The sequence below is a fragment of the Phycomyces blakesleeanus genome, assembly GCF_001638985.1.
Source record: "Phycomyces blakesleeanus NRRL 1555(-) unplaced genomic scaffold PHYBLscaffold_3, whole genome shotgun sequence".
NCBI lineage: Eukaryota > Fungi > Mucoromycota > Mucoromycetes > Mucorales > Phycomycetaceae > Phycomyces > Phycomyces blakesleeanus.
The window spans coordinates 868,164-882,463 of record NW_017265136.1 but is presented as its reverse complement, the minus strand read 5'-3'; the positions used below and the strand labels follow the sequence as shown (position 1 = coordinate 882,463).

Here is a 14,300-nt window from a genome sequence, read left to right as displayed (position 1 = left end):
TATTCAAAGTTGCATAGCACATAACGTAAAAAAATCATATACTTATCTTAAAGTGATCTGGCTAGCCGTTCATAAGAAAAAAATCATGGCTATCGGAAGACCCTCTTGGCTTCTGTGTATAAACGATGACCGGCCGGACATAAACCCATATATTACCAGAAGCTCTCCATCGTCTCCACCAGTAGACACGGCCAGTACAAAGAAAAAGGGAAAAAAGGAAACCCAAAAGACGCGAAAATTTTTCTCTAGTTATAAAAACAAAAATGGGGAGATGATGACGCCTCCCTCACTTTAGTCCAATAAAATTCATTGAAAGTATACATCAATCAAAAGATTGGGGGAGATAGGGGGAGAAGGATGGATGGATGCATCCTGTGTGGTGTTGGTCACGTTGATCATTTGTTTCCGTCACAACAAATACTTTTCAGAGAAAGTACCTGATTATAATATTGTATATACACAAGCTAAAAAATGAAAACAGAAAGCCTTTTTAAAATATAGCACTGGTCTTGCTTTCCAACTCTTACACTCAGTACCTATATGCTTAATTTTTGCAGTGCTATGTTGTAGTATCCTTTAAATGTATCTACTGTTTAATAAAGGACAGGCCTTGAAAGGCGTTTTCGGAAGAAATAAGGCCGTCATGATACAAAAGATAGAGGGGAGATCATGCAAATAAACAGGCTAAGTCCAAACAAGGAAACCCAATATATATACATTTATACAGGTATGTATCACACGTTTCATATTTTCTCACCCTATTTGCTTCCTTTCAAAGGTTACCAAGTTACTTATGAAGTTAATAAAGCAAGCGCACCAAGACAAGAGGTGTTTGGTAAAGAATACAAAATATACAAGACATAAAAAATGGCTATAGTTATTTGGCTTATTATTTATAAAATAATAATATTTTGAAGAATTTTGATAGTGTGCTTCTGCTAATCAGACAAGTCTAAGAGTACGCCTAATCGTAGCACTTTCACGTGAATTGATAAATCCCTTTATAAAAAATATATTTTTCGTAAGTCAAAGAGTGCTTTATACTGCTACTCTCGAATCGACTCTTTTATATATTCAGTATATAAAGACTCTCTATATCTCTTACTAGGATTCTTTTATTTACTCTATATGTATCAAATTAATGTACTCTAAGCAATAGGCAGCACTATAAATTGCGTATTGAATAATGCAATTTATTTTTGTAATAAAAAAAAAGAGATAAATATGCACTTTTAATAACAATATATATCATACATATAGTATGACAATATTATCTGAAATCCTCAAGCCTCTTATAACTTACAAAATAAAGTCTAAAGGCTACTGCTTTAATATATTATGCCTTTTGCAAATGTAATTTTAAGCAGACACGCAATTAATTTTTTATTTTGTGCATATATAAAAAGCAAGTTGTCATCTTTTGTTTATTCTTCCTTAAATAAAAGAGGTTGGTTATAAAATCGAATAATGCTTTTGCAACAACACTTTATAATTCTTTCTAGCAATATTAGCTCGTAAATATTATTAGCTGTATTTTACTCGAGTAAAAACATAGCATTATATTTATCACCAAAAAATATACTCGGATGTAAGTACTACTTTTATTATCCAGTAAATAAGTGGAGTATATTCTTTGAAAAATCGATAGAAAATATTGTTCCAGGCAAGCTTACCGGTTAGTTGACTGGTGGGTAACTTTGTTATTTAATTACAAAAATAAGTTATATAGGCCGGAAAAATAGTAGTTTTTTAAAATAATGGCCCATTGTACAGTTGTAATATCTATACTAGTTGGCAAAGCGGAAATATTATATTTTGTGTACAGCCGTGTACTTGGGCAGTGTACGCAGAAATAAGGTCTAAACCATACTAAATAAATTGTAGCTTGTATCTCTCACAAATCACGTCGAATATAAGAAAACAAATATAAGAGGAAAAAGGATAGAGGATATAATAGTGCTAGGTAAATCAAACTTCCTGACTTACAAAACACAATTAGACACCCTTTTAATATCTGGGAGGTAAATGTAGATATAACACTTCATATAGTACAAGGTGTAACTGCAAAAGAAAAATCATAGCTGTAATTTCCATCAAACTATTTTTTTTGAGACAATGAGATTTAGTCTCTTGGATCGGACGGGTACAGATACTTGTGAATAGTATTAGAATTATTATATAGCTTTTATTCAAATGCTTTAAACGATACTGTTATATTTATGTGTGTAGGAAAGGTTGGAACGACAAGTACTTTGAGTCTTTTTTATTATTATTCAGAGATGTTCAGCCAAATCCGATTATCTTAAAAGTTATTTTATCTTTGGTATCTATAGTTATTGAAAAATATCTAGTTACTCTGAATATGAGTCATTGTAACAAATTTGCGATAATAGTTTAAGTACTCCGTGAAGATGAGCCAATGATGGATCAGGCATATTGCTATTATGTTTCAGATAGGAGCTTCATATTGGATAATCATTTATAACAACCTCTTTGACAGGTACTTCTATCTGGGTTCGTATACGATATCGGATATCAAAGTATCCCAAATACAACGGTTTTCTTATGCAACTACGGTAATTACAGGTTCCGATGCGCACAGTATACTTCTGCAAATTTCTTATGTGCGGTTTCCTCATGTAAATCGCTTGACTGGTTTATTAGTGATTCTCTGTTTGAAAATAAAAGGGAATTTTCGTTAAATATTTTTCTTCTTTTGGTGGGCTTGCAATATTCTGCTCAGCTCATAGTTCTTTTAGTATTTCATAATCGTTTTTCTTCTTCTTAAAAGGCTATAGATGCCACATTTTGTCCGATGTAGTACTATTTCACAGAGATGTTCCGTTCTTTATATACTCTGACCAATCGTTTTTTCTCTTCTATTCTGGACTCTGACTGCTGTCCAACTTTGAAATAGTACAGGATATTTGATATCTTACTATTCACACTTGTGCCAGGCTGAATACTGCTTACAACGATTTTGCTTGAAAGTAATATTTTTTAGAGAAATAAAGAGAATAAAGAGAGCAGAATTCACAATAGCTTATATACAGTGCCTTATTTCAAAAGAAAGGGAAAGAAAAGATCAATAAAATTCAATTTCTTTTACATAATATTAACGGCTGACATCTATATGCTCTCTACATTGTATTTCAGTAGTGCTCAAGTAATTATTATTGATACGAGCTGTATTGGTTTATGTAAAGAAATGACCCAAATCGTTAACAGAAAAAAAAAGAATATATATCAATCTTTTCTAAAAACTCCTTAGCCCAAATATTGACAATTGGCAGCTTGTTCTCTTGAAAAAGATAAAAATAGAGGTCCAATATAATAATGACCTTTATTGCTTTCACCTTTCGATGCTTATAAAAATATTTTGATAATTAAAATAATAATATAATCAGTAAGATACTACTAAGCCATACTAAGATTTTGGGATAAGATGTGTTTCTTTGGATAATGAATAATAAATAAGAGAGAGAAATAGAAATAGATATATATTGCTGGGATTCATTTTTACAATCCTTATAATTTTAAATTGACTTCTGCACCAGCCGTAACAATCGTGTTTTTCTTAAGGTCTTAGCTTAACTAATTGGTTTACATAATTGATACAAAAAGGCTTATAAAGATATGATATGTCTGGGCCAGCTGAAAATGTGAATATACACGCAACATGACATTATTATGAAACATAATTAAGGAATATCATTCATCTAAAAAATGTATGGATACAACGACCTTCTAGTTATATCAGCCAGAGACTTTGAACAAAAAAGAGCACATATAATATTGGTAGTATTTGAATTTTCTGACCCAAGTAGTCGGGTGATGTGTTTGCATCATAAGCTGATGTGTAGTCTTTAAATAAAGTATAACTATAGTAAGATAAACATTTAGATGAAATATCACTATGTTGTATATGTAATGTCTGTGATCATGTATTGCATGCTATGCTAATAATATAAAACAATAATAAATTACATATATGATAACTTATGTATTAGCTATTAAAGTATACGCAGATTTATTTAGCTGGAATTATTAACAATAAATTATTCATCCTTTGATATTGATCTCAAGCCCAGCAGTAATAAATACTCGTTTACAACAGTAGTCAATTATTGCTTACAATTTTAGTTACAAAAATAGTGTCGCTTATAAATATAATTTCCAAGACCTTATTGCTTTCTTCGCATATGTTTTGGTGACTTAATATAGCATTTTTACTCTTTTAACTCTGCAAATTGGTAATTATGATTCCATCCCAATTCCAAATCAGTACGCGCTGAAGATCTAGTCTATTTTCTCTCTTTTCTTTGCTGTTCTGCTGATTTTCTATCTCTAATCCAACTGTTAACTTCACTCCAGACTTTTATGCTCTTGATCGTGTACATTTAGATTCTTATACGTCTCTCCATATTCTATCAGAAAAGACTGTTTTTCTTCTTGTATTCACTGCTTCTTTACATTTGTTATTTCTTGTTTATAATGATTTATCTTAATCTTATGTGTATCGGCATATGTTATTACTGGTTATAACAGTATCAAAAGAGACTCCCGATGGTTGTTAAGCCATAAAGTACATCACTTTACCTAGCCACTACACTTCATCTCTATACATGTAAAAGATTCTATTACTTTATAAAATTACTCTTATTTACATGTCAGATCCGGTTGCTCACTCTTTTTGACCACAAACAAAAATCAAGTTACCCCTTTATATGCCAGCAAAATCTCCAACTAGTTGTTCTGCCTCTTCTATCTGTTCAGTTTGAAACGACTCACACCAACACTTTGTTCAATTGGCTCGAGGTTGACCTTTCATTGCTGTGGCTAGCTGGAAAATATGGGAGAAATAAGAAACTGGCCCTACTTGGGTACATTTAAAAAACAATAATCACGGATAAGAATTACACTGGCCAATGCATCTTTCTTTGTGCTCCCAAATCAAGTCGATACTTTGTGATAGTTGTACTTTTCTTTGTCTCAACTTCTTTACTCTTTTTTGTATAATTCTTATACCAACATTTCCAAGTATTTGCACGTGTGAGATCCAAGAGAATAAAACTCATTGTCACAATGTTTTTACTCGAGTAAAATACAGCTAATAATATTTACGAGCTAATATTGCTAGAAAGAATTATAAAGTGTTGTTGCAAAAGCATTATTCGATTTTATAACCAACCTCTTTTATTTAAGGAAGAATAAACAAAAGATGACAACTTGCTTTTTATATATGCACAAAATAAAAAATTAATTGCGTGTCTGCTTAAAATTACATTTGCAAAAGGCATAATATATTAAAGCAGTAGCCTTTAGACTTTATTTTGTAAGTTATAAGAGGCTTGAGGATTTCAGATAATATTGTCATACTATATGTATGATATATATTGTTATTAAAAGTGCATATTTATCTCTTTTTTTTTATTACAAAAATAAATTGCATTATTCAATACGCAATTTATAGTGCTGCCTATTGCTTAGAGTACATTAATTTGATACATATAGAGTAAATAAAAGAATCCTAGTAAGAGATATAGAGAGTCTTTATATACTGAATATATAAAAGAGTCGATTCGAGAGTAGCAGTATAAAGCACTCTTTGACTTACGAAAAATATATTTTTTATAAAGGGATTTATCAATTCACGTGAAAGTGCTACGATTAGGCGTACTCTTAGACTTGTCTGATTAGCAGAAGCACACTATCAAAATTCTTCAAAATATTATTATTTTATAAATAATAAGCCAAATAACTATAGCCATTTTTTATGTCTTGTATATTTTGTATTCTTTACCAAACACCTCTTGTCTTGGTGCGCTTGCTTTATTAACTTCATAAGTAACTTGGTAACCTTTGAAAGGAAGCAAATAGGGTGAGAAAATATGAAACGTGTGATACATACCTGTATAAATGTATATATATTGGGTTTCCTTGTTTGGACTTAGCCTGTTTATTTGCATGATCTCCCCTCTATCTTTTGTATCATGACGGCCTTATTTCTTCCGAAAACGCCTTTCAAGGCCTGTCCTTTATTAAACAGTAGATACATTTAAAGGATACTACAACATAGCACTGCAAAAATTAAGCATATAGGTACTGAGTGTAAGAGTTGGAAAGCAAGACCAGTGCTATATTTTAAAAAGGCTTTCTGTTTTCATTTTTTAGCTTGTGTATATACAATATTATAATCAGGTACTTTCTCTGAAAAGTATTTGTTGTGACGGAAACAAATGATCAACGTGACCAACACCACACAGGATGCATCCATCCATCCTTCTCCCCCTATCTCCCCCAATCTTTTGATTGATGTATACTTTCAATGAATTTTATTGGACTAAAGTGAGGGAGGCGTCATCATCTCCCCATTTTTGTTTTTATAACTAGAGAAAAATTTTCGCGTCTTTTGGGTTTCCTTTTTTCCCTTTTTCTTTGTACTGGCCGTGTCTACTGGTGGAGACGATGGAGAGCTTCTGGTAATATATGGGTTTATGTCCGGCCGGTCATCGTTTATACACAGAAGCCAAGAGGGTCTTCCGATAGCCATGATTTTTTTCTTATGAACGGCTAGCCAGATCACTTTAAGATAAGTATATGATTTTTTTACGTTATGTGCTATGCAACTTTGAATACTAATTAATCAAAGCCTATGGAGTAGGCGACTGTAAGAGTTCAAAAGACGTTCATAAAGCCTTGACAATATTATTTTGTTAAGCTTGTTGAGCCGATTTTGGACTCTTACGACCGACCGCTCTCTCTCTTTTTCTTTCTTTCTTTCAAAGGGGCCCGATGGAGTAGAGCCACGGGTCAAACATGGTCTATCGAGCAAGTCCACAAGCGCGCGTGTAGCGTGTGAGCCCGTTGTCCGTATTCCTGTGTATTACTGGTTGCTTTCTGTCGTCTCTTCTGGTGGGCGCGGCTGGTACCATCTTTTTTGGGTTAGTTCCCGTTGCTTGTTCCCTCCCGTTGCTTGTTCCTTCCCTATGCCTTCCACGGCGGTCCATGTTATATGAAAGGTACTGTTGCTTGTTGCTTTTTTTTGTTAGTCTGTTGCTTCCGCCAGTGGGACTTTTCTGCCAGTGGGTTTGTTGCTTCCCACTGGTAGGCCCTTTCCTCCTACCAGTGGACCTGTTATCTCTCGCCAGTGGACCTTTTCATATAGCCGTCGGTTGCCGGTTGCCGGTTGCCAGTTTCCAGTTGCCAGCCGCCTGTTTTACTTCCACTGGCGGGTCCATTTATCTCACTGGTAGGAGACATTTATCCCACTGGTCGGACATTTGCTTCCTGTTGCTTCCTGTTGCTTCTGCTGGGGAACCCGATGGTTCCATTTCTGCCGCAAAATTGTCGGCTATGTCGTGTCCTCAAGACACCTCGTCGAAAGCCGATAAGGCTCACCAGAAGCCCAACATGGGCGCCTGCAAAAAGGCCACATCGGCCCATAAGAGAGGCCAAAGTATGCGCCAGAGCAAAGACCAATCCGGCCCACAAGACAGGCAAATGTAAGTGTCGGGAATAGGACCAAAATATCTCAAGACATAATCTAATTGTTTTTGTATTGTTACAATGCAGACTCCAAGTGCGCACCAGATAAAGGACAAACCGGCCCACAAGAAAGGCCAAAGTATGTGCCAGCAAAAAAGGGCGAACCAGCCCACAAGAAAGGCCAAAATATGAGCCAGCAAAAAAGGGCGAACCAGCCCACAAGAAAGGCCAAAGTATGTGCCAGAAGAAAAGGGCAAACCGCCCCACAAGAAAGGCCAAAGTATGTGCCAGAAGAAAAGGGCAAACCAGCCCACAAGAAAGGCCAAAGTAGGCGCCAGAGCAAACATCAATCCGGCCCACAAGAAAGGCTAATGTAAGTGTCGGGAAAAAGGGTGAAATATATCAAGACATAGACTAATTGTACTTTGTATTGCTACAATACAGGCTCCAAATGCGCGCAAGAGAAAAAAGGCTTTTCAGAGACCCTCAAGGTCACTGTCAAGATTCAAAGCCAAATCAAGATAGATAGTCAAAAAAGAAAAGAAGTACAAAGAAAAAAAAATATAAAAAGAAAATGAAAAGAAAAAAAAAGATACAAAAAAAAAGAAAAAGCAGAAAAAAAAACAACCAGAACAATATTTACCAGAGAAAAAATATGCTTACAATTATCTCTCTATCTCAGATCAAGCCCCATAGTCACTAGTACAATCTCCAAAATAGTCAAGCCAAGGTACATTGCTATGTCCAAGTCCAAGTCCAAGTCCAATTCCAAGTCTTTTCCAAGTCCAAATGTCCAAATGTCCAAACACCGTCCAAGTACTGTTCTAGTACTAGTCCTAGCACACAAACATATACAAACAAATAGAGAAGTACACAATTAGAGAAGTAGACAAATACATACACACACAAACACACACAATTTCTATTTTTCTATTTCTTTCTTACACACACACACACACACACAAATACACACACACACATAGTCATAGTCATAGTCATAGTCATACAAACATACATATACACACTTATATACATACATATATACATACAAAAGTAGAGGCGCATTTCTATCAAAGTCCAAAATCTGGGTTGTACCTCCAAGTCTCAAGGCCAAGTTGATTTCCAAGAAGGGGTCCAATGCAAAGTTCCAAAAGCAAGTTCCAAAAGAAAAACCAAAAACCAAAAACCAAATCCGAGGCCTATACTAAGTCCTGTAAAAAAAACGGGCATATACTAAGTCCTCCTCTCCAAAAGGATCAAAAGAAATCCGAACTCGAGGCATATACTAAATCCTCCACTCCTAAAGGATCAAATCCAAAAACCGAGGCGTAGACCAAAACCTATCAGAAATGATCAGGCACATTAAGTCCTCCACTCTAAAAGGATCAAAAGAAATCCGACCCTGAGGCCTATACTAAGTCCTGTCCAAAAATCACACAGGCATATACTAAGCCCTCCTCTCTCAAAAAAAAAAAAAAAGCAAAAAAAAAAGCAAAAAAAAAAAAGCAAAAAAAAAGCAAAAAAAAAAAAGCAAAAAAAGATGAACAAACCGGAAGAACTCTGCATTGGAACCTGGACCTGGATTGAAGCAAAGCTGCGAACTGGAACAAGACTCTGGATTAAGACAAGGTATGAAATCCCTTTTTACATATATACATACAAAGCAAATGAAGTCTTTGATCAAAAACAAAAAACAAAAAAAAATGCTCAAAAAAAGAAGCTCAAAAAAAACAGAAAGAGCAAAAAGAGCAATACCAAAACCCCCTTCTCTTATTCTTTTCAATATCAAAACCCTCTTCTCTTATTACTATTATGTGAGATTGACTGGACAAAAAAAAGAAGTAAAAAAAATCAAAAAAAAAATCAAAATCAAAAATCAAAATCAAAAAGTCCAAATTATCCCCTTTACTATGTGTGCTGTGTTCGGACAAAAAAAAATCAAAAAAAAAAATCAAAAAGTCCAAATTATCCCCTTTATTATGTGTGCTGTGTTTGGACAAAAAAAAATCAAAAAAAAAATCAAAAAGTCCAAATTATCTTTTTTATTCTTTTCAATATCAAAATCATTCTCTTATTACTATTCCGTGAAATTGACTGGACAAAAAAAAAGAATCAAAAAAAGAATCAAAAAAACAAGAAAAAAAACAAAAAGTCCAAATTATCCCCTTTATTATTTTTCAATACCAAAATCCTCCTCCTCCTATCACTCTTAGCTTATATTGACTGGACAAAAAAAAATAAAAAAAAAACGGACAAAAAAAAAGATCAAAAGAGAAATCAAATGGACCAAAAAAAAACCGACTGGACTTGACTGAAACCGACTGGACTCGACTGGACTAGCATGGCCTGGAATATCTTAGTATACTTAATTTAATTTAACTTAACTTATATTCCCCTTATAAAAATCTTTGAACAATAAATTTTGATCTCATTTGACTTTGATATTATCTTTATGTTTTGTCTCTTTGATTTTGATCTTACATTTGTCTTTAAAAAATATTATTAATAATGTTTTTGGTACTACTATATTACACTTGAGAGCTGTCTTATTATACTTGTGTTCCTTGGTAAGGTAGACAAGGTGTATTTTCTAATGAGGCATTCATTCAAAAATATAATCCTGAATCACGATAGCCCGATAGCCCGATAGCCCGATAGCCCGATAACAGTAAATTGGTCAAAAGTGTACACTTAATTTGATGGGCAAATTCACACTTTGTCCCAAATTTCTGCTCTCGGGATTTGTCAAGTGGTTCATTTAGTTCACTATGGCACGGCGGGGTTTGGTTTTGGTATAGCTCATTCAAAAATATTGTCCTAAATCTGGAAAATTGGAAAACTGGAAAACAGTGTAAATTGGACAAAAGTGTCCCCTTAATTTGGCAGACAAATAAAAATTCTGTCCATATTTTTGCTGTTCCAGATTTGTGTGGTGTCTCATTCAAATCAACTTTGAAGTGGCGGTGGTGTGTCTGTAAAAATGACCCAAAGTATTTAACTAGATCTCTTTAATTTGTTCTTTACTAAAATTGTCCTTCTACAGATATTCATTTTCTTGTCGCTGAACTTATACTTCGACTATATAGCCAACTCACAGTGTACCATTAACTTTGTCTATAATAATAATAAAAATAATCCGATGTTTCAAAATCTGTGTTGTCCGGTACAAGATTTTGATCATAATCAATTCGTTCTAATATTCCGGATACCCCATTTAAAATCCATCTACTTTGTCTATGGTTGCAGTTATCGTATTTTTTGCACTAATTTTCTTTTGTTCTGGAAAAGCATTTTCATCAGCTATTGGATAATATATTGGTTTATATGTTCCTTGGAAGGATACATAGTTTTTTTTTTAAAAAAAATAACAGTGTTATCTCTGTAATATCTTGTTACTCGATAAAAAAAACCGAAATTGGATCTTTAGTATTCAAGCTTGTGAATATGTGCTGATTTAGCTGCTGAGTGTATACATTTGTATTAACCAAGTATACTATTAGTATCATTGTTTACTGCTGTCAGATTAATTGTTTTTTCGAGTGCCAAGGCTTAAGGGTAAAGCTATTCTCGCAGTACTGACTCCCATCAAATTTTCAGAGCTTGTGTGGGTAACTCTACCTTGAAGGATTTGGATATCAGCTCCAGTTATTGGTTTAGCTGCTATAGTATTTAATGCTACTGTGAAAAGAGACGCCATCTCTTTATCGCATAATCTTCCTTGGCTCGTAAGCTTTGAATACTTCCCATAACTTGTACCCAAATAATACTACAAATAAATTTGAGGATTTTAGACAATTGGTGCTGTAAAGTGTAGTGCTGTCAACTGAGAAAAGGTGCAATAAATTACCAAATACAACAACAATAACAGTCTTTCAACCAAAAGAAACTGATCTATCAAAGATTTCTCGCAGCTTTCGATCTAGCCACCCAAATAGAGTCTCTCCTACCATACCTATTTTGCCAATAATGTCTATTTTCGAGTATACAAGTGCAATACTCATTAACTAGTAGTTAAATCGTCACAAGTCCACAGACACTATCTCTAATTAAAGTAAATTGTTAGGGACCAGATATGATTATTAGACTCTCGAGAGCAAGTTAGCATATAGTATTAGTCTGGTATGATCAAAATATTGGTTCCAATCACAGTGTAGATATCACTCCTGGGATTAGCGATATCCCGAATACAGTTGAGATTAACAAAAGACATGTTATATGTTTTACACTTAAAAGCTAAGAGCAGCAGAATTGGTAAATTTTAAAGCTATAATGAAAAAACATTAGCTTTTATTAAGGATCTTACCCATAAGTCTCGATAGATTTCTGGCTTTTGTTAATCGACGCCGATACCATTATGTTAAATTCCAATGAATAAAATAACACGGCGCAATTTTCTTGTGGTTGTGTTCACATTAAATACAAACGATACTATATATACTTACTTGTATAAGCCAAGAGCGTCTCTTATACACATACAACATAACTATTAGGTATATAAATACATAAACCAACTGTTTCTTTTATTTTAATTTATTGTATGATTTTGTATGGGTTTTGTTTGTGAGTGAATATGTATTTTTTTTTATGTTTTTTATTTTTTTTTATTCTTCTTCTTTTTAAATATATATATATTCTTCTGCTTCTGCTTCATTTTTATAATATTTGTCCTCTAAAAATTGGCACCAAAACCAAAGGTCTCTTTGATTGCTCTCCAGTAGTATCCATTCCAGTTGTTTCGGGTCAACTCTTCTTCTCCAACCGGGACACCAGTCTGCTGCATGTGTAACTTTACACAATCACTGCTCTGCTCCAATGTAAGAGTAACAGTCGAATAATGACCTGCCATTATCATAATATTTATAGTTATATAAAATAAATGAAGTAAGCACATGTAATCTACACATATATTTTCACACATATTGCCATCCTCTTCGTCTCTAGATATATTAATTAAAATTACCTTCTGGCCATGACTTCAAGCGCCAAGACTCGACAATCTTCTTGCCAATTTCCTAAGATTCACAGTTCACAGACATTGAAAACATGCAAAGATACATACACATATATATAGATAAAGGAAATTGATAAACATATTATTATTATTTCTTTAAGAAAGCAAAAACAAGAGCAAAAACAAGAACAAGAACAAAAAAGAAAGAAAAAGAGAAAGAGAAAAGCTTTTTTACCAATTCAAGGATCTCGCCAGTTACATTTCCATTGAAGAACTCAAACTTGGTACCAACTTTGTCGGAAATCTTGGCAGGTCCTCGAGACCAGATTGATGCGCGTCCAGGATCCAACAAAGTGTTGTACAGTTCATTAGCAGAGGTCAAGAATTCAACTGTATCCTTGATAGTAGTAGTGTTGACCTTCTTGGGAGCAGAAGCAGAACTGGCTGCTGCACCAGTAGTAGAAGAGGTGTTGTTGATGTGAGTAGCAGAGTGTTCTTTAGTGTTGGGGTGGGCAGCTCTGGGAGGAGCAGCTTGACCCAGTTGTGAAGGATCAATGTAGACATCCGAGCTGTGTTCTACAAATAAATATTATTACTATTAGCATATAAATCATCTGGAAGCTTTGGTATATAAACTTACGCTTGATCAAATCGTCTGAGAAACGGGCAAGCTTCTCGGCCAAGATAGGACCCAATTCTTTTCTAATCAGACCACGGACGACTTGCTTGGCAGGCTTGTCATCATCAATGGTGACATCAAACTAGGGATTACAACAAATATAAATTAATAAAAAAAATTACAATTGAAATTTGTGAATAGAAATCAAAACAAAACAAAAAAAAAGAACCCCACCACATAGTCATCAGAATCAGTATCGTGTGCAACCTCTGGAATAAAGATCTTTCCAGAAACCTCGGTGCCATCTTCCAAAGTACCTAATATTTTTTGCATATAATGTTATATATTGAATATATCTTTCTTTCCTTTGATCCTTAACAATTATACCAATTACATGTATATTTAATGATTTCTTCTCTTAGTTTGTACCTTTCCAGCCATAGGTCAATGCGACATCAAAGATGGTGATTAGCTTTCCTTTACGCTGGTTCAAGTCAACATCACCGGTGAGTTCATCGAGACTGGTAATCTTGACAGTGGTCTTGTCCTTTGTTACTTCGGTACCAACAATCTTGTCAGTAAAGTAAGTTTCTGCCCACTTTACACAGTTCTTGTTGACCCTGTTATGAAAAAGGATGAGCATTGTTCCATTTCATTGCATTGCAAATCAATACAAAGGCCCAATTAAGCACTTTTCTTCATTTTTTATTATTATTTGTTTATGTCAACTTACCAATGCCTTGTGTGTCCATACAATTATTACAGAAAACAAATAAATAAAATAAATAAATTATTAATATATATGACATAAGCCAAAAAAGAAATAAACAGACACACACACACGCATTCGATTTGTCTACCTGTCTATCTATCTATCTATCTATCTATCTATATATTGATTTGTTATCTGCCTTTCTTTCTTTTATGGATTTCTATTATAGAAAAAAAATCTCACCAGTTGTTAACGTTTTTCCAGTTAGACATGATAAAATATTATTTATTTTTTTGGCTTTTTATTTTTTGCTATAGAGAAAATACAACAAAGTGCACAGAGCAGCAACAGCTAGAAAGGAAGAAGAGCAAGAAGAAGAAGCAGAAGAAGAAAATAGAAGAAGAAAAGGAAATTAAAAAATTCAAAATACAATATTATACAATATTTTATATAATATATATTATTTATATTTATATATAAATTGTGTGTGTGTATGTGCGCTGGATTTGCATACTTTTATAAACCTTTTC

The 14,300-nt window shown here is 33.8% G+C and overlaps 4 protein-coding genes across 4 annotated transcripts; 1 reads left to right on the top strand and 3 right to left on the bottom strand.

Moving 5' to 3' along the window:
* Positions 1-5,360: 5,360 nt before the first annotated feature.
* Positions 5,361-6,277, bottom strand: PHYBLDRAFT_69653 (hypothetical protein; the record flags this gene model as incomplete). Its single annotated transcript, XM_018442139.1, has 4 exons — positions 5,361-5,378; positions 5,618-5,710; positions 5,804-5,911; positions 6,188-6,277. 4 exons carry the CDS (start codon positions 6,275-6,277, stop codon positions 5,361-5,363), a joined length of 309 nt encoding a protein of 102 aa, XP_018296445.1.
* Positions 6,278-6,653: 376 nt separating this feature from the next.
* On the top strand, positions 6,654-8,017 carry PHYBLDRAFT_69654 (hypothetical protein; the record flags this gene model as incomplete). The annotated part of the gene is made up of 4 exons (XM_018442140.1): positions 6,654-6,670; positions 7,053-7,459; positions 7,576-7,861; positions 7,933-8,017. Coding segments are annotated over 4 exons (795 nt in total), but the record flags the coding sequence as incomplete, so codon positions are not given.
* A 2,077-nt stretch (positions 8,018-10,094) lies between these two features.
* PHYBLDRAFT_163519 (hypothetical protein) lies at positions 10,095-11,841 on the bottom strand (the record flags this gene model as incomplete). The annotated part of the gene is made up of 2 exons (XM_018434810.1): positions 10,095-10,494; positions 11,792-11,841. The coding sequence occupies 2 exons, from the start codon at positions 11,839-11,841 to the stop codon at positions 10,095-10,097; spliced, it is 450 nt and encodes a 149-aa protein (XP_018296443.1).
* A 316-nt stretch (positions 11,842-12,157) lies between these two features.
* Positions 12,158-13,701, bottom strand: PHYBLDRAFT_107242 (hypothetical protein; the record flags this gene model as incomplete). The annotated part of the gene is made up of 6 exons (XM_018427988.1): positions 12,158-12,327; positions 12,449-12,500; positions 12,675-13,015; positions 13,080-13,200; positions 13,293-13,375; positions 13,488-13,701. The coding sequence occupies 6 exons, from the start codon at positions 13,699-13,701 to the stop codon at positions 12,158-12,160; spliced, it is 981 nt and encodes a 326-aa protein (XP_018296442.1).
* Positions 13,702-14,300: the final 599 nt, after the last annotated feature.